Source organism: Labrus mixtus, chromosome 17, assembly GCF_963584025.1.
Source record: "Labrus mixtus chromosome 17, fLabMix1.1, whole genome shotgun sequence".
Lineage (NCBI taxonomy): Eukaryota > Metazoa > Chordata > Actinopteri > Labriformes > Labridae > Labrus > Labrus mixtus.
Window position 1 is genome coordinate 16,437,160 of NC_083628.1, and position 27,345 is coordinate 16,464,504.

At 40.9% G+C, this 27,345-nt stretch overlaps 2 protein-coding genes across 2 annotated transcripts; one reads left to right on the forward strand and one right to left on the reverse strand.

The window, feature by feature from the left end:
- Positions 1–361: 361 nt before the first annotated feature.
- Positions 362–12,310, forward strand: LOC132992624 (anthrax toxin receptor 2-like). The gene is made up of 17 exons (XM_061062057.1): positions 362–651; positions 1,300–1,371; positions 2,848–2,919; positions 3,153–3,234; positions 3,352–3,456; positions 3,941–4,009; positions 5,200–5,280; positions 5,386–5,446; positions 6,389–6,484; positions 7,190–7,259; positions 9,473–9,551; positions 9,741–9,836; positions 10,031–10,081; positions 10,521–10,616; positions 10,842–11,015; positions 11,237–11,317; positions 12,153–12,310. Exons 1-17 carry the CDS (start codon positions 515–517, stop codon positions 12,195–12,197), a joined length of 1,467 nt encoding a protein of 488 aa, XP_060918040.1. The 5' UTR covers positions 362–514; the 3' UTR covers positions 12,198–12,310.
- An 87-nt stretch (positions 12,311–12,397) lies between these two features.
- LOC132992623 (ras-GEF domain-containing family member 1B-B-like) lies at positions 12,398–26,892 on the reverse strand. The gene is made up of 14 exons (XM_061062056.1): positions 26,671–26,892; positions 20,602–21,129; positions 20,348–20,470; positions 19,771–19,908; positions 18,870–19,085; positions 18,160–18,234; positions 16,534–16,626; positions 15,618–15,720; positions 15,217–15,296; positions 14,951–15,046; positions 14,755–14,850; positions 14,217–14,340; positions 14,052–14,124; positions 12,398–13,936 (listed from the first exon to the last, which is right to left on the reverse strand). Exons 2-14 carry the CDS (start codon positions 21,121–21,123, stop codon positions 13,903–13,905), a joined length of 1,773 nt encoding a protein of 590 aa, XP_060918039.1. The 5' UTR covers positions 21,124–21,129; positions 26,671–26,892; the 3' UTR covers positions 12,398–13,902.
- Between the last annotated feature and the right edge of the window lie 453 nt (positions 26,893–27,345).

A 27,345-nucleotide genomic window follows, 5' to 3' on the forward strand; every position in this document is an offset into this window, starting at 1 on the left:
GATAAGACCAAACTTTAGATGGATTTACCTTCATTGATTATTTGCACTTTATTAATCCGTGTTTAGCCTATATGAATGTATATAGGCCTGAATGTACCTCAATTGGAGACTCAGTTTAGATAAAAACAAAGCTTTTGAATAGCACATTGTTGTACAGTTTTATTTAAGACGTGGACAAATATTATAATTATATTTGTGTTGTTTTTTTTGTATCAGTAATAGTCCATAGTTCTAAAGTAATAGTTCAGTTTAATCTGAAGAGCCCTGAGGGAAGTTGTGTTTGTACCTTGCTGCTGTGAGCCTGACATGGTGTGCAGCAGCAGCAGCAGCAGCAGCAGCAGCAGCTGTGTGCCCTGCCCCGTTTATTTCATTGTCAGCTGTCAAAGCCCACATGAACTACAGCCTCCTCTCCGAACTCATTCAACATGTGAACCTCCGGGCTGATGCACTGAGGATGATGGTCTCAGTTGCTTCGACTGATTTCTAAACAAATCTTTCAGATATTATGTAGGGAATGGCATGGATTATGGATCGGATATGGATATGTTGCATATTCCTACTTTTTCTTACTGCTTGTGTGAATTCATCGCCTCATGACGGTGAAGACGCTTCCTGTGATGGAGCATTTGATATTTATTTCGTTTTGGACAGGTAAGGAGATGGACTAGGGCTGTGGGAAAGAGAACACGCTGCTCCAATGATCTAGCCCAATATTTGTTACCTTTTGCGGAGACTGTCTTTACGCAGTCTTCTCCATGTATGGTAGTGTTTAGTTTTCCTTGTTGCTCTCTCTGCTGCTTCACTGCAGGTTTACACTGTTTATTTTTAATCCTCTCTTTAGGTGAATACTTGGAGAAAGTTCACGTTAATATCCTGCTACAGTTCGGTCTGTTCATTCTAAGTTTGAAAAGTAGACTACTTAAAGGTTTTATGAAAAAAACAACACATGCTCTTTCTTCTGTTTATTTTAAGCAACGTATGTCATGTGTTTAGATTGATCTTTTTAGCTGCAAGAAAGTTTTAAAATATCCTGCTACAAAACCAGTCCACTACATAAATCGTAATATTTCTTAAATGTATTTCTACCAGCATTTTATTTTTTTTTTGCAATGAACTGGCTTTTCATCACATCTCTTCATTTGAAGCATGTTCAAATAACCTGTATTTAAATTAATTGATGCATCTTTGACACTCCCCTGATGTGCTACACTTGTTTTGTCCCGAGTCATGAATGCTTTGTTGTTATTTTTGATATTCCTTGTTTTGTTCAGTGTCATTCATCGCTCCTGTTTTCTGCAGGTCAGGCAGCGTGTCGGGACACTGGGATGAGATCTATGGGTTTGTGGAGCAGCTCACCAACAGGTTTGTCAGGTAAGTTAACTGGCTGCTATGTGCGTCACATTATTATCAGGATGGTTATTCTCCTGATCCTCTCTCCGTTCTCTCCTCCTCTTCATATTTGATTGTGCTAAAACCCAAACTTTATAAGCCACTGTTTTAAAACCAACTGAGAAGATTTTTAAAGACCACAAGGCACATAAAGGCTGAACTGAAGTCATACAGCAGAAATTAAACTAATGAAAGTCGACTATTTAAAGAGTGAGTAGTAGTTATAGGTCTTCAAATTATAGTGCAAAACAGTAATAGTTGAAAAGTAGGCCATGTCTTTTTTGGGCTTGCAGACGTCATACAAGTCCACCAACTGTTCCAAAGCCCCTCTGGGTGCAGAGGGTGTGTGTGATATCTTTAGGTTTAATAAGTGGTTACTAAATATGAGAGAAACATTTTTTTTACAGCCAGACGTTGAAGGTGGTGCTGACCACAACAGACAGTCTTGTACTCCTTGACAGCCTGAAGCGTCGAGCAAGGAGAAAGCAGTGATGGGGGTTCAATTCCCTCCATGCTATAGCCAGTGATTTGGGATTCAATAAAATAAAATGTGATGAATTGCATTGCTTGATGAATTGATTTGTTATTTCATATTTTGTGTTTATTTATGTCAAGAGGGTCATGGTCATTACATGGTTATAACTTTGTCGTATTTATAGAGTTGTGTACGGTGAAATCATGTTTTGGCTTCTCAAAACTGTACACTTGTTATTAACAGATTGCATTTTATACGTTATGTCAATTTCATGTTCTGTTACAGCTTTGTGTATAATATTATATGCCATGGTGTTGTGTCATTTTTCATTGTGTCCAACTTATATTTTCATGTCTTACAGTTTTTTCCAGATTAGTACAACTTTACTGTTATTGCACGCAGTAATCACAAGTGCAAAAAAAGAAGATCAGTTAACATGTAAGCAGATGTTAGACTCAGCAGCAGAACTGGATACAGAGTAAATAAAGTAGAGAAAGCTAAAGAGACAGCAGCCATCTGTTGTCAAGGCAACTACATCTGCCCAAAAGTAATGTACTCATGCAATGTCACATTAATCTGTATCAACTTGGGTTGAGAACTGGGGAGTCGCCAGTTCAAGTTGCTGGATGGGAACTGCTGAGGTGCCCTTGAGCAAGGCATTGAAAACTGCCCTCTTTACTCTGACATCTCATCTTTGATGCAGAGCTCCATTAGTGCACATCAAGAGGATCCTGTTTGTGCATGTGTGTATTTCTTGCCAGAGTGTAGCATGTTCATGATCAAGCAGAGTGAAAGAAATCACCTCAGGAATGACTGAAGGATATTTCCGTCTTATTAATACATATTACACAATACAGTATCATTTGCTACATATGGAAACAGACAGAACTCTTTTGCTCTAAAAGTCACAATAAATAAAGCATCAAGATGTTGTTTGGTGTGCGAACATGTTGTTTCATTGAGTTGTTTTTCGTGTGTTTCAGTCCCAGAATGAGGGTTTCCTACATAGTCTTTTCAGCCAGAGCTGTTGTTATACTGCCACTCACTGGAGACAGGTACAGTCCTCAAGTCTTCATCTTAACCCTCTCTCTTATCTCTTTCCTTTTTTTTCCTCTTTTCTGCTCCCCAGTGACCCAACCATACCCCCACCCTGCTCTTCCTCTTTCTTCTCCTGCAATTTCTCACTGATAGATTTTCTTTTTTTAAATCACCAGTTAACACATAAGCCGAGCTCTTATCAGTCTCTATTTTTAGTGTGTTGACTATGTTTTGTGATCTGGCTTCGCAGGACAGAGATAGATGAGGGCTTGAATAAGCTGAGCCAAATCAAACCAGCGGGTGAAACGTACATGCATGAAGGCATGAGGGCAGTAAGTACACCCATTAGGAGGCATTTCCTGGCTGTGGTTTACAGTATATGACATGACTATGTTGGACTGTGCTGGGATACTAGTGATACTACATTCTGGCAAACTTCCATTCCCCAGGTGTCCGAGCAGATGAAGGCACAGACTTCACCCTCATCCACCATCATCATCGTTTTGACTGATGGCAAGCTGGAGGTCTTCCCCTTTGAGCTGAGTGTGCAGGAGGTATCAAACAAACACCTAACCACCATAAACACACATAGAATTATTGTAATGGTGGGGGTAGTAATGCTGTAACTGGAACAGTGAGTTTTATTAGCCAATGGTTGTTAGTTCAGTTATAGTGTATAGTACAAGCTCATTAAATATGCTTAGCCCTCTTAATTTGGGGATTTTGTTCATTATTGGTGCACTATGATTTCCACTTTTAGGCATTTTTATGCGTACTTGAAGAAAAAAAAAAAAGAAAAAAAGGTAAAATTGTCAATGTATATTTCTCTTACCATGCTGTCGATGGAGCTGCTGTTTGGAAGACACAAAGCATATTTTGATTTAATACCTCAACGTAAGATTTTGTAAAGGTCAAGCTTTATGTACTGTACAAATATTAACCACTTAATTGACCAATTACCCATTTTTGATTCACTTCAGATGCTTCCACTGTATATGAGAAAAAGCTTAAAAGTAACCAGGGCTCTGTTCTTCCCAGGCTGACACAGCCAGAGGCTTTGGAGCCAGAGTGTACTGTGTTGGGGTCATGGACTTTGACCACAAACAGGTAGGAGGGCTTCAGTTGTTTTTTTGTTCTTACCTCTTATCCCTTTACTTTCAGCGACCCTGTGAGAAAGAACACTTCTCTTTGTAACTGATACTGCCTGTTGTTTATTCATTGGACTTTATTTGACTTTCTGTGTGTGTCCGTGTGTGTCTGTGTGTGTAAAGGTTGTGGCCAGCACTTGTATCAGCTTGTGTGTTGGCCCAGATTTTTTAACCCACCTTGACCTCATAGCTCTGTCTGTTGGAACTTATCTTGACCCCTCCTACGGATCGAGCAGCAAGCAGCTGACATGGGTTTATAGCTTGTGGTTTATGCTAAATGTGGTTTATGTAAAAACAGAGAATACGTTTTGGTTTGAGTTCTCTCTCCCCAAGAGAGACTTTGATTTCTTCCTGTGGAGGTATCAGGTTATTGGAATTGAGCGTTGTGTTTGTTTTGAAAACAATGAACCCAGTGAGTATGAAGCCCGATGTCTCCGCAGAGTTGTTTTTTCATGTTGAAGAAGAATGAACCCAAATGTCTTCTGCTGTGTGACCTGACTGAATGAAAAACAATAGGGTGAAAAAAAATCATGACCCCCATAAAACACCAGTGTTTGTAGCAATGCTGCAGCTTCCCTGATCTTTTGTACAATCAACATAACAATAAAAAAAAAAACATTGGAGAGAAATATAATACACCAAGGTTTCAGTTGAAGTGACATTCATTGTTGTACAACATCCTGAATACATCATCTGCTAGTGTTGTTTTGTTTTTATTGAATTTTCATGATATCATATTAGTGTGACAGTAAGTCTGAATAACAAGAATTAATGAGCAGATCTAAATTGCCTCCAAATTGCATAATTCCTTACAAGAACAGTTTTCAGTAGCCCACCGGTGCAAGTGTTCTGGTGCCCGGTTACTGACCCAGTGTACTTTTCAGCCTAAGGAGGAAATAATTACATCAGTCTCTAATTAGATAATGCCGGACAAACTTCCTGTGCTATCATTTAAGCAGGGGATGAAAGCTTTCTCCAGCTGGCCAGAGCTTTCATCTCTTCAGACTGATTTTGCCTCCCTAAACGCTGAACTTAAACAAGCAGAAGACCTCCCAGAAAGATATAGCAATACATTAAATGAAAAGTACTGCTTGAATGAAATGAATTTAAAGGTTGAAAAACTGAAGTTCTGTTTCATTTCTGTCACAGCTTGCTGAAATAGCAGACAGCACAGACCAAGTCTTCCCAGTGCTGTCTGGCTTTCATGCCCTCAAAGACATCGTCAACTCTGTGAGGTCACATCCCGTAACGATGCACTTTAACATTTATTAGAACAAGCAGTGATTTCACACTTACAACCCTTAACCGTTGCCATTTGTTTGTATCTCCACACAGATCCTGAAGCAAACATGTGCAGATGTTTTTACAATAGAGCCGTCAAGCGTTTGCGTGAATGGTAAGTAAGTTAGTGGTGCGGGGTTTGTTTCAACAACTCTGTGATGGGACAAAAAAGTATAATGTGAATCAGATATGCAAAATGGACTTCAACCCCAGGAGTAATTATCAAGTCGTAGAAACTGTACAGTGAAATAGTCTACCACTTTAGAGTGAAATACCTGGTCTGAATTGCTATGAATATTCGGCATAGACATTCGACCCAAAGGACGAGGCGTAGTGACTTTGGTTATCTTATGAACTCATTAAAGTGCCACTGTAAAAGAGGAAATATCCAAGTGACATGTCTCAAAAGCTACTGGATGGATGGCTACAAGTTTTGGTTCAGACATTCATTTCCCCCTCAGGATGAATTCTAATGAACCCATTTTCATTCTTCACCATCAGAAGTTAAAACGTTGAATTGCGTCAGATAATTTGGTGTGTAACAAAACACCTGAAGAGTTGATGATATTGATATCAGCCTGAGCTGTACAAAGTGTTTGATGCTATTTGTAATTTCTAGAATGCTAATAAATGGACGCTGTTCTAGTCTTCTGACTACTCAAAGCACTTTTACACCGCATGTCACACCTACCCATTCACTGTAGTGAGAACCATCAGAAGTAACTAATCCCATTCACACGCATTCATATGGCAGCGATGGAGCAGCGGGAGCAATTTGGGATTAGGTGTCTTGGGGACATGTTGCCTCAGGAGCTGGGGATCGAACCCTCAACCTTCCGGTTGAGAGACGAAGAACTAAAACATTATTCCTGCTAAGCAATACCATGGTAGAGTCGTTATGAGTAGCTTTTTATTAACATACGGATGCTAGCATCCAGCTTGAGACTTTACAGAGGAGCTTGCGAAAAATGTATTTGCTGTTTAATGAGTGCTGAATCTGCTTTCTGTGATGTTCGTATGCGTTGTGGTTTTGTGAGTTGTGTTTTTGATGTTTCAGAGTCTTTTAATGTGGTGCTGAGGGGAAGCGGCTTCAGTGGATCCAAGAGGATGGACAACATCCTCTGCTCCCTGACCGTCAATGAGAACACTTATGGTCAGTGAATAACTCACACTGTCCACACTCAACATGCTCGTGTCTGTCTGTTGTACTTCGGGGGCGTGCTGCTGAAGCCTTCAGTGCACTTTTGGAAGCTGATGCTGAAGATGGATCCATGTGGAATGTTAAATGTTTAATAACAGCGTTGATGAAGTGCAATGTGATACCATGTGCAGATCTGTTTGATGAAGTGGAAAGTCAGAGTCATGATGTGCAGGAACAAACAGGGGACGCTTTTATTGACTTCAGCTGGAGAACAGAGGAGGCATTATGAGACTGAGAAGAGGGGAGGGAGGAGATGTTCTCGTCGTCATCAGTCTATTAACAGATCGGTGGAGGGGGGGCTGGGATCAGTGTCAGGGTGAGGACATGAAGGGACTTTTTATTTTCCTTGTTTTCCTCTTACCAGCTTGTTTTTTTTATCTTTCCTGCTTGAATTTCTTTCATTCTGTTGAATGGATTTTTTTCTTTGACCGATACAATACATCTCTGAAAAGGGAAAAATGCAAACAAATATGTATTTTCATTCATTGAACATTTCAAAGTTATTTATTTATCAAATCCATTGTTTGATAATGCACACAGGACAAATGCGTGATTTGTGACTTTATTCATTTAAAATGTTTGTCTTGTTTTCTTTGTAGGATAATCAATATTTAAAAGCAGAAACGCGTCTAACAGGTTGTTTCTGTTGCTACTCAGAAAAGAAGCCAACAGTAGTTCAAGATGGATATCTGCTGTGTCCGGCTCCTGTGCTGCATGAAGTTGGCCAGTAAGTGAAGACAAACAAACACACACACGTTCACACAAGGTCTTTGTGAAACTGTAAACAGGAAGCAAGAAAAAAGCTTTAGGAAAAGGTTTCCTGTTTAACGCCAAACATCTGCTCACAAGTTTTTGACAGGTTGGGAAAAAGAATGTCGTTGATACTAATTCATCTTTATGACCTACAAAAGCAAAAATGACCGTAAGCAGTAAGATAAACGTTTCTATATTGTCATTTCTAATGCCTGTAACCTCTGCCATTGGGTAGGTGTCAGATGAGACCATTTACAGCACGCTAAAGAAACATTCTTTTTTACATTTTCCACAGCAAATATACATGATGACTGATGCATTTGACTGTTAAAGGAAAGCAGTCGTTTGGGGGGGGGGGGGGGGGTGTCAAAAAACATTATCTACACATGTACAGGTTAAGAACAGGAAGGAGAAAAGATGTACCAGAAGGGCACCAAAATCCACACAAACCAAAAGTTCCTTACATGGGCTATGAAGTTTGTAACCAAAGAAATAAACAGCAATCAGTTTTTTTTTTTCATTTGTCCTTTCTATCCTTGTTCTCTTGTCCAGTTCCTGTGTTGTACATTCAAATCCTTTTCATGAAGATTCATTTTCACCATAGTTGGTGAATTCCTTTAAAAGACCGGTCAGTTCAAAGCCATCTCTGTGCCAAAAAAAATTGATAACACAAAAACAACAGTTCTTGAAAGTTATTTGGCATGACATAATTTGATGATATTACAACTTAGGCATTTCTCTGACGACATCGACCGAACCCAAGTTTATAAATGAGCATCATTGGGCAAGTGGTGAGCTATGGTGTCAAATCAGGACGATGAGAAGGTGTGGCAACAATTTCAAAAGCAGACACCTAAATGACTTGTCCATATTTATATATCCTTTATCTAATCATGATACCTGTGCAGCTAGAGCAGGTTAAATTTAGGAACTAGAAATCTGCTGGGTGTGTAACAGAGAGAGTCACCAGAACAATGTTTACAGTCGAACCATCTGAGAACAGCTCAAAGTGTTGGATGAACTGAAGCCAGTCCGACCAGAATATCTCTGTGGCATTTAGAGCGTGAGCCAAAGCTTATTTAACTTCACCCACTTCAAACAGCCCCGTCTCTCTCTCTCTCTCTCTCTCTCTCTCTCTCTCTCTCTCTCTCTCGCTCTCTCTCTCTCTCTCTCTCTCTCTCTCTCTCTGTATCTGTCCCCTCTCGCTTTTCATCACCTCTCCCCCACTGTGCTACACCCACTCTTCCCTGGAACACTCATGCATAGTTCGGTCGTCTCCAGGCACAAAGCAAAAAATAACCTCAGTCGATTCCAACCTCACGAATTGAAACCAAATTATGTTACCGCAAACAATAAAGTTAAAAAAAAGGCAATGTGGTCAACAAATGGTAAGAAAATGAATACCATTGACTTCCTCTTCTCAGAGAGAATGACTGTGGAAGGTCAATTTGAGAAATTGTAAACATCCCAATATCTTTAGCTCATGAGCCCATATATTATAACATTGTGAAGTGTTTACCTTCATGTTGTCCTAACCTGTTTCACTGTAAGAGTTTTTTCTCCAGTATTCAGTTGTGTCCCTACAGAAATCTCTGATTGGCTTCAAATATGTAGATTTGCTTTATCCTTTCTATATAAACCAGGTCCATTTGAAATGAATTTGAAAGGAATGGTTGGCCCAAAAAACACTCACACACACTCACACACTGCTATGCCTCAGGCTGTTCAGCATCACAGTTCAATATGTAGACTTTAGCAGCTGGGGATCAAAACCCATTAAAATATAGTAAACAGTGAATAGTACAGGCTGCTAATGGTTCACTCTGCACAGCCTCATGTCCCATTACTAAGACCGGCACACAATCAAAACTGATGCTTAAATGTTGCTTGGATGAATATAAAAACATGCGATGAGGGTTTTCAAGGTAGTGTGAAAGGTCTGGACTGACATCAAAATAAAGCAGTAGCTTCATTTACAAGCCCACACTAAACAGTGAAAAGGTTGCTGGAATCTGCTGGAACTAAAATCATCAAGAGGCTGAATTATTGATGAACAGTTAACAAAAGGTAGAATAGAATGAAGAGAGACTTTTTTCCCGCAACACATTGAATGTTGGTGAACATCACATGTTAATTGTTAATGTGTTGTTGTTGTTGTTGTTGTTGTTGTTGTGTTAATAATTTCAGATCAATCGAAGTGCTGGTCAGCTTAAACAATGGACAATCCTACATCTCCAGCCCCATCACCATCTATGCCACAACATGTGTAAGTAGCAATACTACTAAAAGATCAAATAAACTTGTGATATGATGACATCTTCATTTGTTAGTATGAATATGTTTCCTGCTACAATAAAGGGAAACGCTGACCTCACAACCTGCACATAATGTTGAGTGGTAAAGGTAGTAACACAGGAAACAGAAACCCATCACCATGATTATTGTTCTTTTTCAGTCAGATGGGACCTGGGTGCTGTGGCTGCTGTTGGCTCTGTTGCTGTTGCTGGTTCTAACTTTACTCTGGTGGTTTTGGCCTCTCTGCTGCACTGTGGTGAGTTTGCAGTCTTTGCATGTCCGTGCATATCCGAAAGGGGTGAAGCATGATGCATAACTATTGTTCCATATGGAGGAAGGCCACATGTTGAAGTGTCTGAGTTAGGCCTCCAGTAAATACGCTCTCCAACATTTTGTCCTCAGGCAATGTTGAGTGACTGTTGTTGTGCTTTTTCATATTGTTTTCTACAGGTCATAAGGGACCCACCCCCCTCACGCCCACCTCCTCCACCTCCTGTCATTGTGAGTAGACCACAGGCTCTTGCAAACATACTTTTTTCTTCCGTTAGCAGCAGGTTTCGGGGACATTTTGAGGCTGAGGTTTGGAGTTTTCCACATGCTGCAACTTTGGCAGTGACTACATTTCCAAATTAGACAGTGTAAGGATTTCTGACACAGCTGCACCTACCTTAAAGATGCATAGAAAATGAAAGATGTGAAGAGGTAAAAATGATTAAATGAAATAAAGGACAACTTTTTTTTAATTTACTTTTTACAGCTAACTTCTGAATGTTGATTTCTTATGTCGAGGGAAAGATTGTCGATGTTTGGTACAAACCTGAATTACAAATGTGAATCAGTGGCATGTTTTATTTCTCACATTTTGCTGATTTTTCAGAAACAAAAAGGCGATTCTCTCACCATTTACAAATAATTCCGTTTCCTTTTTGTTGTTTCAAAGGAACCAGAGGAGGAACTTTCACCACAACACAGATGGCCTACAGTAGATGCTTCATACTATGGAGGCAGAGGTCCTGGAGGAATCAAACGCATGGAGGTCAGCAAAAAACACAAAAAAACATTAACATCAAAATATACATGATTTCCACATTGATGGTGCCCTTCCTATTTTTACAGTTATTTTGCCAACCTCCAGTATTTGACTGACAATCACCATCAGATACTGTGAAGATAACGTGTGTTGCTTTTATTATCTCTGGCTGCCATGCTGCCACTAAGAGACGAGTCAGTGATATGTGTAACTTGTACCCATGGTCTGTAGGTGCGTTGGGGTCAGAAAGGGTCCACAGAGGAAGGCTCGCGGCTGGAGAAAGCCAAAAATGCTGTGATCACTTTACCAGACGAAGTGGAGGAGCCTATCATACTCCGACCCCCACCTCGACCTCCTCCAGTCTACAACCGCCCAACACAGTCCAAATGGTACACTCCCATTAAGGTAATACTCATTAACCCCGAGTAAAGAAACTGCTCTGTTTATGAATCTATCACTGATATTACATCAGATGAACATATATGCATACATGGACACTCTCACGCACATACACATAAAACCCATGACAAATACTGTAAATGCCATTATCCGCATATTTACCATTGTTGATCTGTATTGTTTTCTTATGTTTCTTTTGAAATAAACTGACCTGACTTGACCTTCAGGGCCGTTTCGATGCATTGCTGGCATTACTGAGGAGACAATACGACAGAGTGGCGATCATGAGGCCGACACCTCACGACAAGGTAGGTAACATCTTTACCCAAAATGAATAGCGTCCAAATTAAACGAGGCAAACATTCTGAGCATCCTCAATTTTACGGCTGGTCTCGTCGCAGCCACCAATGAGTGGTCTTTGATCAAATATGGGCGTAGGGTGTCACACTGAAATTGTTTCGAAACTGGATCAACCCTCATGACTCCAAAGTAATTTGATGAGATAATAACAGATAATAAAACAGCCCAGCTGCTGCCCTCTTACTCTCCACCCAACAAACAGACAATAGCTTACATGCATCAACACATTTGTATGAGTAGTTCAAATTCAATGCTTACACTGTGCGTCAGCAAACAAAGCTCCAATGAGCTCCAACGTTTTAGGATTTTCTTTGTTTATATATTTACTGATGTCACTTTGGGTATTTATCTTTATGTTCAGTTCCTCTGAGATTTACTTGATGACAGTGATCTAATTAAAAGCCCAAAATTTGAACTTGTTTTTTGTTTTGTTGCTGGCTGACATTGCAAGCATGTTTGGCCCTCCTTCCAAAGATGCTGTGTTTTTCACACTGCTTTAGAGGGGTTGATAACTAAGAACTTATGGCCCATGAGTTTAAGGGGAGATACGGTTTGGAAGCAATCTTAACTTAAGCAATGCTTTAAAGTCAACACGTTGCTTTATATTAGCGGATGAGACATTCTGCTTATTCAGCAGTCTTAGATCTGCCGAATAAGCAGAATGTGACGCATGTTCTTAATCATGTCATTTATAAAGCTTTACATCTTGGTGTGTTTGGTATCTTACTGCAGCAGTGTGTGTGTGTATATGTGACTGTAGCGTCTGTCTTCTTTCATCCCAAGGGCCGCTGCATGAACTTCTCGAGGGTTCAGACTCAGAGTCATTGAAGTTCAAACTTTAAAGATCAACTCTTTCCAAGTTATTTTTTGTCCAAAGAGATCTTTACTCCAACATAAATATTGTGATTTTAATTGTATTGTAAATAAATGTGTTTACTTATCTTCTGGTGTTGTGACTGCATTAAGAAATGTACCTTTTATGTTGCTAGTTTTCTAAATCAGATCAAATCAAACCAAAGGAGATCATATTGAGTTCTTTTGTTTATTTCAGGGGAAAAAAAATAGAATTCTCTTTACACAAAGACCTTCAGTACAAGTACCCTGACCGGTTACACAAATGATACACAAGAAAAAGATTGAATCTTCCATGGAAAACACTTATAAAATGAAACATAAAATGAGCTTTTTTTTTTAAAACATAAAAATAGCGTCACATTTATTTCGAAAAAAGGCAGAATTTAGAGGATCACATCACACTCGCACCCTCACAGGGTAGAGGACGACGCTCCTGTGGATTCTGCACATACACACAAATATACTTCATTCAGACCCAGAAACACTCTTGTCATACATCTGCTGTAGCATTGAGAAAAATAGCTTACCAAAACAGAGCCAGCCAACCAGCAATTACCTCAAAGTAACACTTAAAGAGATAATAAAGATAAAAACACATTGATACAAAATACAACGTAATACTGTTTAGCAAGACACCTAATAATAGGAGTCACCAAATCCCATTTTACAAAAACACAAAAAACCCACTGAAGTGCAGTTTAAACTAGCTCGCATGATTAACAGGATTTTGCCAATCACAATCACCTTGCATCACCAAAAGGCAGTCAGAGTGCACATTGTCGAAACGTGTTTGGAGCCACATAGCATGTGATTGATGCAGAGTCTTGATATGTAGCTGATGTATTATTAGTTGCATGATGAGTTTGTATAAAGATAAAAGTCTCAAATGCCTGTGGGATAGCTGGAAATCGGTGTTGGAGGAAATTGGAGTGAAACGAGGTTGTTGGGCAGCTTATGATCAAGGTGTTTGCATAAAAAGCATGCACTCAACAAGACAACAATGCAGACAACACTTCTACAAGCCGTTGTTAGCCTGTCACTTATAGCAGAGGTCGATGATAATCAACTCTTCCTCGGAGAGTGTCTCTCTCCTCTCTCTGAGGTTTCTTAGAGAGAAGAGAAGCAGTGCTAATGTTGTTATATAAGCAGACCAGTCCATATTTGTCCCATGCAGAGTCAAAACAGACTCTTCATGCTTCCAAAGTTTTTTTTTCTTAATAACTTCTGTAGTCATCTGAAATCCCGTAAGTGCCTTGGGCAGAGCTTCTGTCAAAGAACCACCGCTGATGATCTGTAATCCAAGATCTTCTTTGGAATCAATTTGAAAAAAAAAGTCTGAATGCTTGCAAGGCAGAGGATTATATTACTAATCCAATAAAGAGGTCCTTTGGCTGGATGATACTGGATGATTCTCATCAGTATCTGATTTAAGCGTCGTTCATGCTTACTAAGAGCTCAAAGGAAAAAACTGAACTATCTTCTGTTGATCTGTGAGAACACGGGCTCAGCTGCGTTTGTCGCCCTGCAGATCCATATTTGACCCACAGCTTCGAGTTGGGAACATGGGAGTGTAAAAAGGGTCCATTTCATGAGACACTTTGGAGAAACTTGTAGCCTTTAACACCCTGTTTATTTACAGTCTGAAGAGTGAAAGGGATTGTCATTCTCTGTCGTACGCTTATGACCGGTTCTCTCGATGAAGCAGGGAAGATCTGTAACAAAGAAGATAGAAAGATCAGTGTTTTTATGTTAGCTGATTTTGAATCTGTAACGGCTGAGATGATGTGACCCACAAAGAGTGTGCAGGTATGTGTGTCGTTCACCTACCTAAGAGACCTCCGACTGTCTTTCTCCATGTTATTCTCAGGTCCTTCACTCTCGTATGAGGCCAGATGCAGCTCTGATGTAATAAAACAGACAGAACCTTAGTTTAATTAGCTCCGGCTACAGGGCAGTACGATCATATAAACCGGAAGGGGATTGCATACTAACCGTCTTCTGTGAAGACAGGTGTGGTGACGAGGCATTGGAGGATCCGGCGGTCTCTGTCAAATGGACAAACCACCTGACGCCAAACCAGAAACTCGCTCACCTGCTTTGCAAGCTCCCATAGTTTCTGTTGGGTAATAAATTTAAAAAAGAACATGTTATCTCCTTCAGATCCAGAAAATACATCAAAAACACAAAGCACATAATGCGCAAATAGAATGACTTCAAACATCACAACAGATGGCACAGTTAGATGATGCCATCTAACTGTGCCATCTGAAATTGGATGAAGAGAATATGTAATGCTCTTCTTTGCCACAAGGGGGAATCATTACATCATACAAGAAAGCCTCTTTTCAACCACTCACTGTAAATCATTTCAGTGCAGCGTCACATAAAATCACAGTGAATGATCATGTCTTACTGTTTGGATGGGACTATAGTACTGTCTTTTGTTATTTCACAACGGTAAGCAAACTGAAAACACAGAGCTCAGCCTGCTTCACTTAAATACTGATCATGGATGTGAAACTGGACTGACCTCAAAGTTGATGTGTCCATTAGGCAGCCTGCTGGCACAGCCTTCATTCAGGAAGTAGATGTCTTTAATGAGCAGACTGAAGAAAGGAATCACAATCTGGAGAAAGGAGAAAAGGTCCATTTTCAATTGACATCTCACATAAAGAGAAGTTAAGTGTTTTTTTTTTCTGTTTCTTTCTTCGTGGATGCACTCGTACCTTCTCCTGGCTGCTGTGTGCGGTCTCAGACCTCTGGGTGGCACCGCGGAGCGCAGTGCGGTAGTTGGTGAAGTTACTTGAAGGGTCCATCTGGTGCTGAAAGAATCAGACAGAGGCGAAGTTGATCACCACAACAAATGCATACAGGCAAGGGAGTCCAGGAATCTTCATTTGAACAGAACATTTTTAAACAAGAAAAATCGAATTAAGACAAAATCATAACTGTATTGTGGAAAACATCACTGAATGCATGCGAGTGTTCTCACCTCCAGGATTTCAAACTTGTCAGTGTTGACTTTACTCCAGGTTTTCCTCAGTCTTGCAACAGGACTCATGTTCATGCCAGCTAAAAGACAAAGAAAGAATTAGTAAACAGTGCATCCACAGAGGCGTCACAAGAAAACAAGCAGCCTGGACTTCTTCAAGCATCCAATAACTCAAATTATTGTTGCTTAAACTGTTTAATGTCAGCTAAACTCCAGCCAGCACTTTATTTCTTTACTTTGATTTTTACTAGAATTTGATTATCGGTTTCTGGACAAAACAAGACACTGAGCTACAATTCAATAATGGGCTGTTATCGTCACATGTTGGGGCCATGTTGGCTTCTTATAATCCTTTTTTGACCAAAAAGTGAGCGTCTGTGTGTTTTCTGCCAAATACTCACTGATGATTGCCATGAGAGAGTTGAAGTTGCCGATGTTGAAACACTCCTGAGCCACATCAATGAAGAACTCGATGATCCGTGCTCTGTGTTTCTTCTTCACCGGCTGTAATGAGATTACACAACAGGAAGTGAATTACAAGCTCCTCGGTCACTTTTTACATGAAATAAATGTACAACTTTTTGATCCAGTAGATGTCGCCCTTGAGCACCAGTATGAAACCAAACAAAAAAAGAAAAACGTTTGTTTGGCGACACCTTTGCCATACTGAAGCCTCCGCTCTCCTCCAGCCACACACCTCCATCCCGCTTCCCTCACGTTTGCAGCGTTTTCAAATGGAACGTGCCATAATTAAGCACCATTAAGCGCAAAGTGGCAGACAAAACTGTCCTCGGCTCGAGCTGCAATTGCCTTTGGCCTGCATTGTTGTGCTAGCAGGCTAATGCTAGCACACTTAAGTTAGCTCGTAGCTTCACATTGAATGTAGATTGACACAGTATGACCTGACTGATCTAAAAACAGGTATGTGACATTCAAATAAGCAGTGAGAAGGCTGATTTTCTTTTCTTTAGTCGTTGACTCATGTTTTATACGTAAGGGGGTGAGCCAGCCGTCCCGTCCATGTAAACACGGCTTCGACATCAAAACAGCCAGCGCTTCTCACTCATTGTTGACATTCATGAGGATAAACTTGATTTCTGCTATATTTATGTTTTAAAATGTCGCACCTTCTTCCTTTAATGTCTTGTTTTCTTATTAAGTCCAAAATGATTTTTAGCAAACCCTGAGTGGTTCACTTGAACTGCAGAATACAGAACGGATGAAAAGGGAAACTGAAACCTTCCAATAAACAACAAAACCACTGTGTGTGTAATACAAAGACAGACTTGGAGAGTTCTGTCTTAAAGTTCAACGTACCATGCAGATCTCTGTGGCCACCAGGTAACTCAGTCTGTTGAACCAGTTAACGTAGGCCTCCAGGTTACTGGTTTTACGCTTCCGGAAGAAACCCTTAAAAAAAAAAGAGGGAAGATGACATCATCAGAACACATACAGATTATCAGGAAGTATAAAGGTATTTAAAAATCTATCAAATTTGCTTCTTCGTTTTGGTTTTTGGACATTAAGATATTATGTGAACCACGTGGGAAAAAGGCAATATTATGGGTAGAGGACCCGAGGCAATACCAAGATCTGAATCCAGCTTAAGTCTTTTTTAATTTAACTAAAAATTAAAAAGCACTACCTTGAAAAATACAGAAAATGACCCACAAAAAAAAGTGGTCTTTGGGTTAATCTTTCATAAATACTCGTTTTGGCATCAGCATCATTTCCTTACACTATCAAAAAAAAAATCCCCGGCATAAAAAAGTAACACACAGACGCAGACTGCTGCTTCTCTGTAATTTCCTTTGCAAATGGCTCTTGATGACACTCACACCCACACAACCTTTGGACCTGCTGAGTGGAGTCTGACGCATTTGTTGTTATTTTAAACTCATTTACATCTGTTTTAGGTTTTCTGTCTGACACTCAGTGACGAACCTGTTTGCCAGAGGAACTTTGATATAAATAAACATTATAAAAGCGCTGTATAAATAACCTTGACCTGGCCGTGGTGATGATGTAATCCCAGAGATTCACAGCTCTATTAACTGCTTACACAACACCGGCAGCCCACTCCACTCCTAACTTCCCCACTACACTTCAGGACCCCTTACGCTGACTCAACCGCTCTTTTATACAAAGTGGGTCTTATATAACAGACGCTGCACCGGTGAGGGCTGAGATGCAGCATGGCTGCGAACAGCGGCTGAAAGCTTATTCTCAGCAGCGCTGATTGAAAGCGACCCTTCATGTGACTCACAGGACCACTTAGGAGGGGAGAGCGCCCTTCAGATACACTTAGACATACGCAGAACAGCTCTTTCATACTGTTTTTGACTCATTTTCAAAAAGCTACATTTGAAAAAAAAAGAAAAAAACTGCACTGATTTCCCTAATCTGCCTGTAGGATCTGTCATGTGGCTTCTAAAGAAAATTAACTTGAAAAGGAGCCGACCACAAATTTCACTCAAAGCAGATCTAAATTGAAGACACTTGAAATGAAAATAATAAAGAATGACTTCAAAATGACTGTAATCTGGGGGGTTCCTATATCACTCCTTTGATGTTGATAATTATATACGGGTCAAGCTGCGTATTTCTGAGCCTTCTTTAGATGATAAACATGCATAACGCTTTATACGACAAGCGGTGGCAGTAAGATACACAAACCTGCTGAAGCTGACTAAAATGGGACCTTAAAACTGAACCACTCTTGTAGAAACATGAAGCTTTAATCATTTGTTAACTATTTTAAGCAATCTTGCAAGGGGGGGGGCGGAGAAATCCAATCATTCTATTTAAGAGGTAAACTTCAGGTTTATTGTCTGTTTTACATGGCTGTGATTGAAGTATGCAACACTAAACTTTTGTTAAAAACAGTGTAAGCTTTGAAACTGCAAAGAGAGTTTCTTTTTACATATTCAAACTGAATTGTACCTTATGGTTCTCCAGAGGATCCTTCATGGCAAATGTTTGGATGAACTCCTCTGGACCAATAAAACTTAATCTGTCCTGAAGGCAATGAACAAAGGACAAAAATGGTAAATATCAGCTCAATAGTATTAGTGATTTGTTTGAGGAAGATGATCAAGAAGGAAAAGGGGGCGATGAAGAGAGATTCTCATTGTAAAAGACAAAGAACAAAAGGAGGGAGGGAGACGGCCAAACCACAGATAGGTTTTAGAAAAATGTAATTAGTTTAGAATGAGACTTTAGCTTTAATATAGCGTGTATACAGCAATGAAAAAGCGTTGATTTAAAACACTGACATCCAGTAAAAATGTGGATGTAAAGCGTGTTAAAGATAAAATAGCTCTCTAGAAACATGTATATGACTGAAAGCTTTTTAAGCTTCTATTAACTGCTATAATTAATTCTTTCAACATTTACTGCTGCAATAAAAGCGATCTTACAAAGCGGTTTTATGACATAATGATAGAACAGAAGGCAATTTAGAAGCTGAACATTTTCATTATGTCTATAAGTGGCTCTTAAGTACTGCCTTTACAGCGCCACAGTAAAATGTTAGCTTTATTTAGATTAATAAAAAGGGACCAAAGGGCAAGAGAAGTTGTGTAACAGACAAACACCTACAGTTACACAGGGGCCTTGACACATGCAGAGTCATCGCACATCTAATTTCTTACCAGCTCAATGTGTGTGAGCTGCTGGGCTAAAATGAAGGGGTCATCACAGACGCTCATGACGTCGCTGCGCTGTCCGGAGGCCTGTTTGCTTTTCAGGGAGGCGGGCCGCTCCAGTGCCACAGCGTTTAGCGCGGCAACGGCCTCCTCATACTGGCCCAGGGCAGAGAGGCGTTTGATCAGACGCTGCGTCATCTGCTGCATGGCTCGCCAGGAGTACTGAGTGCAAAACATTGTGGAGGAAAAAAAAAAGATCAGTTGTGATACTCGAAGCAGGAACGTCTTTCACACAACACAGTAGGAATCAAGATGAACAAAACTTCGCTAACAAGCTGATGTAGCTGGGAAACTGTAACAAGGTGGTGAATGAAGTGAACAGAATGAACGTGTGCTAGCGTTTGCTAATCAGCACTTAACACAGCGTTCAACTGAGGCGAATCACAATGTCAGTTTTGCAGATATTTGATCATAAACAAGAGATGATGGGGGAATATAAATGGTCAGGAGATCACCAAAAGGATAAAAATTGATACTGAGGAGGACCATCAAATCAGATTCAAAATACAGAGTAATCTATCCAATGGTTGTTTTAGTCTTGATCAGATGTGGATCAACTGACATTGCGACATTAGCATGGTTATGTAGGGGCATTAGTGTTGCCCATCTAAGCATCTCTTTTCTGGCATCTATCAACAAAATATTCATGTTCAGGGTTTAAGGTCTGACTGAAGTAAGAGAGCTATGTTTGGTTCAGGTTTGGGGATGCAGACTAGTCCTAAGATGAACTTCTTTAGTCTAGTTTCACCGTGTCTATGCGATGGATTTAGACCTGTCACCTTTCTCTCCAGGTTTGTCCATCTCTTCTTTTGTTTTAAATCATTTCTAAATGTACTGTGACACTAACCTCGTCCCCCCGGGCCACATGGTGAGTCATGTCCTTGAGGCAACGCATCATCCTCTCGTCCCTGAAGTCGTAAGGGAACGTCTCTGTCCACTCGGTCAGCAGCTGCACCAGCTTCGGAGCCACCTCGCGGAAACGGATCTGAGAAACACGTCACGAGGCTCTTTAGGTGTCACTGACGTTACACAGTTTGAGGACATTTACAGGGATGTCTGTCTTGTGACAAAAACCTCAACCTCGTAACATAGCTGCTCAGCTGTGTTTCGTCTTTCACACACAAAATGCTTATTTGTCTTATGAGTTTATTTTATTGCTCCCGTAAACGAGATCCCTTTATTTTTTTTTGTTTCCCTTGTGACAACTGGAAACCTTTTCTATGTCTCTGGGAAAATCTTGATTATGAAAGAGTCAGTAAATATTTACTCCAAAAAAAGACGCTTCTGTGCAAGCGTCTGTGGGTGAGTAAGTATCACAGTGTTAAGGTGGGTGTGAGTTTGTGTGGGAGAGAGAGTTATTTTTATACCTGTGTTTACACGTGTGTGTGTGTGTGTGTGTGTGTGTGTGTGTGTAATCTGCCCACCTTATCCAGCAGGGTGTCTCCAGACCGCTGCTGCTCCACACATAGGTGACAAACCCTTGTCATGAGCTCATACGGGTGCAGGAAGAGGCGTGAACTTAGCAGGAAGGTGAATACATACGACCTCTGAAGATGAGAAGACAAAAAAAAAAAAAAACACTCTAAGACAAAAAGAACCCCACAACAATGGTAACATACAATTCTCTTTTTCAACCAGAAAAAAAACCTAATATTTAGATTGGTTTATAGGTGCTTACGTCAGGGTAGTAGTCGACTGTTGGAACCAGGTGCTGGATCAGCGCCTCAAGGGACGCTGAAACCAAACTGTTGTCATGGTAACACATCTCCCCATAGCTCGCGGTGACGCCATGTCCGTAAACTCGCCCTTTCCCTGTCACGGAGTTATTACGGCAAGACTGCTCGCTGCTGCTGCTGCTGCTGGTGTGACGGTACGCCCGTCCAGGACAGGAAGTGCTGTGTTGTCGCGGGCTGTGAGGCTGCGGCGCCGTGTACGGGTTCTCCGAGACCGAGCAGCTGCTGTTGTAGTGATGCTCCCTGGCCGTCGCCGAGGAGACGGAGGAGCTGCGGTACGAACCGTGAGGCTGGGGCACGTCGTAGGGGTTCTCCGCCGAGGAGTAGGTGCCGTTGTAGAGGTTCTCCTTGGCTGGCTTCGGGGCGGTGCAGCTGTGGTACGGGCTGTGAGGCTGAGGGTGGTTGTTGTTGCTGCTGAAGGCAGCGCAAGAGCTGAACTTTCCAGCATACGGGGTCGTGGGAGGCATGGTGACCTGGAGGAAAGACATGATGAGGTGGTTAAGAGTTAGAAACAATGGGACACATTTTAGAGCATCTACCCAGGAAAAATAGACTTTTCAATAAACACAAAAGTTATTAACTAGACAATCAGGACTCGCTGTTTATGGTGAATCCATCAAATGATCATTCTTTTTATTACATGATGCAAAAATTAAAATAAAAGATGAAAACAGCAATGAAGCAGTTTTACTCCCTGATATGCAACATTGCCCATTAGTATGACATCGGTTACAAATTGTTTGTCCTCTTTAAACAAAACCACGTCAACTTTGGATTTCGTGTTGTCTTTAAAACAGTATGTGCTGACTTTATTTGATATTTTTTACGGCAGAATGAAGCAAAAGCGCAGCAGAATATATTTCACAAGATAAAAAAGATCATTGATAGAGAAGTGAATTATTAAGTTGCTATAGATATGAAGGGATCGTCAATCTGTGTAGCCACTGCCGGGGAGTGAATAAAAAGTGAGTAAAGAGTTACGAGGCAGAGTTTTTTTCCATCCTAGAGTCAAACTTTACACCACATATTGATTTTTCTGACATAATGTATTTTCTAAAACCCACATTTTGAATCAATCAATAGCTACTGAAAAGTATCAAACGGAAGAGGTTGTAACAAGCACAATATGTTTGTATTGAAAACATTCGAATGTTAGCTTGCATTGTGGATAAAAAAGAAAAACAGTTCTTTGTTTATTGGGTATTCAAACACTAATATTCATACTTAACAAATATCCCTCATCTGTTCAGATGTCTCCTGAGTTGTGTTGTTTTTCTTCTTACTCCTGAACTATGATAAAACCCTCCATAACTCCACGTGAATGTGACTTGTGTGTGTTTGCCGTGTTCACATGTGAAAATATCTGTTTGTGCAGCTCCATCCCACAGAGCAGACTTAGATGTGTCTGTGGAAGTAATAATTACACTTAATCACATAATTTTACCCCTACTCTGTTTGACGTGTGGGCTCAGCGCTGTTGAAAGATACCTCCCTGTGAAATTCACTTTCCCTTTAACTTATTTGTTGTTACATTTGTTTTGTTTTTTAAATAGGCTTAGGAAAAACAGATTACTCCCACTCTCTCCTTTATTTATTTATTCTTTTGCCACATTCTTGAAGCTATGTTTTTGGCAACTGGACAGCATAAGGAAAATAAATAGGCTCACAGATGGATGATCTCACAAAGCAAAAGTTTTTTTTTCCTTCCTCTTAATGGGGAAAATAATTGGATCAGAAGTAGGAAAGCTGATCCCATATCACCAACAAGACATGCTTTAACCCTGGAGCCATCTTTATCCCACTACTGTTGTCTGTCTTGGAAACACATGCTAGCGTAAATCGAGCCTCAAACACACACCGACGTACACACCCACCCCACACAGCGATGTATACACATGCACGTACTCAATGCCAGAAATCCAAACCCTGCAGGGATCCAGCAGACTTTTGTTTGTCCATTGCAGCGCCGACAGAGGAGTGTCTGCATGAGCCAACATCTTACACACACACACACACACACCCCCATGTCCACCATGGCGCCCAGCCCCATGCTGGTATAATCCAAACACACACACACATGTCACACATAAACAAATGATGGCTTGAGCGACACACACACACACACACACACACACACACACACACACACACACACACACTCTTGTATACCACAGCGCCTGGAGACATGCCAGTGTAAGCCAGTGCAGTGCCAGCCCATCCTCTGAACTCTGTGATCTCTGCCTTCTGTTCTAACTCAGTTTAAAGATTACAGGGACTCTACCTTCCTGAAATTACAATATGTAATCTGAGTAAGTGCAGCTCTGCTGGTCAAGCTGAGATAAGATTTCTACTAAGCAATGTTTACTCCTGTTTGGAGTAAATGCAGTTTCCCCCCTCCGTTTAAACTTTCTGTTCGCACTGAAAAGCAACCCAACAGAAAGTTGAAAAAAAAAAAAAAAAGGCTAAAATTTCAACAGCAGTCTTCTTGGGTTTTTCCAGACTGAATCCCTGAAAAGTTGACCTTTTGGAATAGTTGCGGTTTAAATGCAGGAGAGCTGAAATTTGACCCTCCGTAAATCATAGGTTGGACTCTCCACGGGCGACTTAATGATGATGTTGGGCGCATAATTCCACATTGGAAGAATTGTTTATGTTCTCTTGTTTGTAAACTCTGAAATAAAGCAGCTTCACAGAGAGGATGGATGTGGTAGCAAATACAGGCAGGCATTTTTTTTTTTTTTTGCTTGAAAATAGGACCAAGAATACAAATGGACAGAGTACAGAAGCGGGGTTTGTGCATGCACGGGTTCATCAAAGGTATCTGAATTTTGATCAAGCTGCCTGCAGGCAAATGCCATCTGCTCACAGACCGGTGAAATGAGTCCCAACTGCTAATAAAAGACAACACAATTATGCGGTTTCAATGAGTATGATCCTTAGATGGTATTTGACTGTGACATAAAAAGGGATGAAGCACAGAGGGAAGTGATGACTTAAGAATTTTCTCCACTTTGTTCCGTAGAAGAAAAACAACCTTTCAACCTCCTGCCGCAGAATATTTTGTCTTCTAAATCACATAATGTGGTTTAAAAAAAAAAAAAAAAAAAAAAAAAAAAGGTACACCCAGCTCTGCTGAGGCCGGTTTTAACGGGAGGGGGAGAACAAGGGGGAGGTCTTCAACAATAGAGGTATTATCTATCCTGGCATGGCATTAACAACCAAACAAAGACCCCCAGGAAGAGATCAGAGCAGATCACCGCAGATCAGACACACACAGCAGCTTTCACACACTCTGCTTGCCATCGTCTGGGTCGTGTGACGCTCTGCCGCCGCACAAAAACCGAGGCGGGGATCATTTTCACATCAGTCAAATCAGCGCAGCATACTGTCTTATTGTACCGCAAGGTGTGAACTCGTATTAACCCGATAGGCGTCACATACTCTGAGGTAATGTGCCATAAAGCCACACGTTTATTTGCTAAGTGCAATAAAGTCACAGGAATCTGTGCTAAAGGGGCACATTGAAACTCTTTTATTGACATAAGTAGATAAAATTGCACTTGGCTCAGGCTCTCAGAGCTCAGTTACGTCAGCAGGTCTCATTAAGAGCAAGATTAACGAATACACTACACTGTAGTAGACTATAAAACATTACTGTAGAATCACACACAGGCACTCTTGTAGCTAACTTGGTCAATCGAAATTGTCCTAATTTAAAGCTAAGTTACCTTAAAGAACATCTGACCTAACAATAGTCTGTGTTGATGGATGCCAAGACCCTTCCAATGTACTAGGTTGTGTAGAGGTCAGCATGTGGGTTAACACAATGTGAACACATGGTGCAGGAAAGCACCTGATAAGAGAATCAGTTCCAACTATTTTTGTGAGTAGTTTAAGGCCGAACTAATCTAACGCTATCTCTGTTCCACATTGTACCCAATGTACTCTGACACTCATAAGTCGCAGCATAAGCAAGTTAGCAGCGTCGGCTGTGGGAAACCCTTTGCCAGTCAGCTTTATTCGCAACAATACATGAGGTCAAAGTCCAGTCTGCGGTCCTATCATTTACTTGTGGTTCGGGCTAAACTGCAGACTAAACAGTTTAACGCGCGCAAGAGTTAACCCGTTAAAGAGCGTGCCATGCTAAAGAAACTGTGCACAGAAAAGGTTGGTATCCACAGAGCACTTTAACCACAAGAAAAACAAAAACATGTGAGTGAGGGGAAATATCTCACGTTGGTCATTCAGTACATTTGTTCTGTGGAAGAAGGGTTCCTCTCACTGCTGTTCAGATGAAGCTTTCAAACTTTGATGTGTTGCTTCCCGAGAGGAGGAGAATTGTCTTTACTTTACTGAGCATTGCTGCTCAGTTAAAACAAGATGAACACATTTAAACGGGGTGGGGTCCCATTCACCAATGGTGAACGTAACCGACTGCTAGTTAAATCACATGTTCATATTGCAGAAATAGTTACAGACTCTGCATCCTACCCTAACCACCAGACACCAAAAGTGTCATCATCATCATCATCATCATCATCATCATCATCATCATCACCTGACCAGAAGAACCAAACAGTGCAGAGCTCAAACAAACTGTTCACGCTTGAGTAAGTGTTCGGGTCAGATAAGGCCTGCAGCCGCTGTCAAAACAACCCGACTCAGAGACCTGCTGACCAGTTTGAAAAACCTGCAATCTGATAGAGAAGCAAACAGAGCCATGTACACGGGCACCAAACTCTGATTGACTGTGGAGATGTGAGGTCCTGCCCTTTTCTCTTATTCAAAGGTACATTGCATTCAAGCATGCCTTCCATTGTAGGTAGGCTCTACACGCACACACACACACACACACACACACACACACACACACACACAGGGATGAAGCGCACACACACACACCTGTCCCTTGTATGATCTAGTAGGCTAGTACAGTATTAACCTAGAGTCACAAAGGATAAAGACACATTATCTCCTGTACTGCTGACATATTATAAAACTAAGCTTGTGTAAAGGGGTTCCCCTGTCTCTCACACACACACGCGCGCGCACACACACACACACACACACACACACACACACACATACTTTATAAAGATCTATCCCAAACTGGTTTTATACAAGTTGTGAACAGCAGCTCAATTTGACCACAGAGGTTGCTCGTGCTTCTCAGACTTGCCTTTGTGTTGATCATGAAAGAAGTTAAAACATTGAATCTTATCTTTATGTATGCAGCCTGTCTAACTCGCTCTGCAAAGAAAGAGGTAATTGAGTCCATTATTTCAGCAAGTTGAGGGACTATTGTTTTATTTGTGTGAGGAGGGAACAAAGCTTTTTTAGAGTCTGTTTTGGCCAGAACACACACGTTCTCTCACTCGCTTTATTTCTTTCCCCCACAGACACATGCACAATCTGTTCAATCCTCCCTCTCTCTCTCACACACACACACACACACACACACACACACACGCAAACACACGCAAACACATGAACACACCAGGCCACCATGCCTGTTCTACATTATGGGTTTCTGACTGAGTCATAACACAGTAAAAGTAAAAGCTGACTGTGAAAAAGCCATGCTGTGCAACCACAGTCCCATCGCAGGTGCTCGTGAGTAACTTGTGTTTGTGTCTGACAGCCAGGCTAATTATAAACTCACATGGGCGGTAAACAATAACAACAACAACAACAACAAATGTAGCTAGGAGGAAAAAAAACAGATCATAAGGGATGATAAAACACGAAAATGAAAACTGTCTTCTGATAATCTGACCAAAACGTGTCAGTTTAGAAAATATCCTGTAGTTTGCCATAACCACGCTACACACCTTATTGTAAAGAATAAGACTGATACGTGCAGGTAGTGACGTAGTATTAACCCGAAAAACGTTTAATGTAGTTCCATCTCAGATTGTAATCACGTAAAAAAACAATTTCATTACAATGAAGCTTTCTTTGAAAAAAAAAAAAAAAAGTTTGGCCAAATTGTATCTAAAAATAAAACAACTTACCTCTTGTGTGATGCAACTCAATTTCCGAATGCAATCTCGCAGAAGAAAAAGTTGCACAGAAAAAAACAAGGCTATCCCAAGTAGTATCCGTAGAGCTGCACGGTGTGAAGGTAGAGATAAGTCTCTCAGCAGTGTGTCTGAGCCGTGCCCTCCTCCATTGTGTCGCTGCTGAATGATAGTTCAGTCAATTTGAACCAGCAGCGCTCTCTAATCACTATGAGCCTCAAAGCGAGGCGTATTCAAATGACTTCCACAGAGCCGGGAAAACTCACCAATCGCTGCGCGGGGGAGGCAGTCTCTTGGGGCGGAGCGGCCCAATAGTGGAGAAGAAGTCAGAAAATCGAAATCTCCGGAGTTTCTGATTGGCTGTTTCGCCGTTCCGTCGAGTCCTTTCTTTTCAACCGTAGCCAGGAGCAGAGAGAAAGTGTGTGTGGGTTTTTTTTTTTTTTTTTTTTCTTTCGTAGGGCTGAAATATGGAAGGTTTAAGGTTTCCCCCTGGAATGTTTTTGTGTGTATGTGGTTGTAAGTTGATCTTAGAAGCTTGAAAGTCAAGAATTTGTAAAGGTTTAAGCTGCCCTATTTTGTGTTTGTTAACTTTTAGGTCGTGTAAGATGTCACATTTGGAGACTTGCTGGGATATCAGGATGAGGGTAACCTACACAGAAATGCAACATA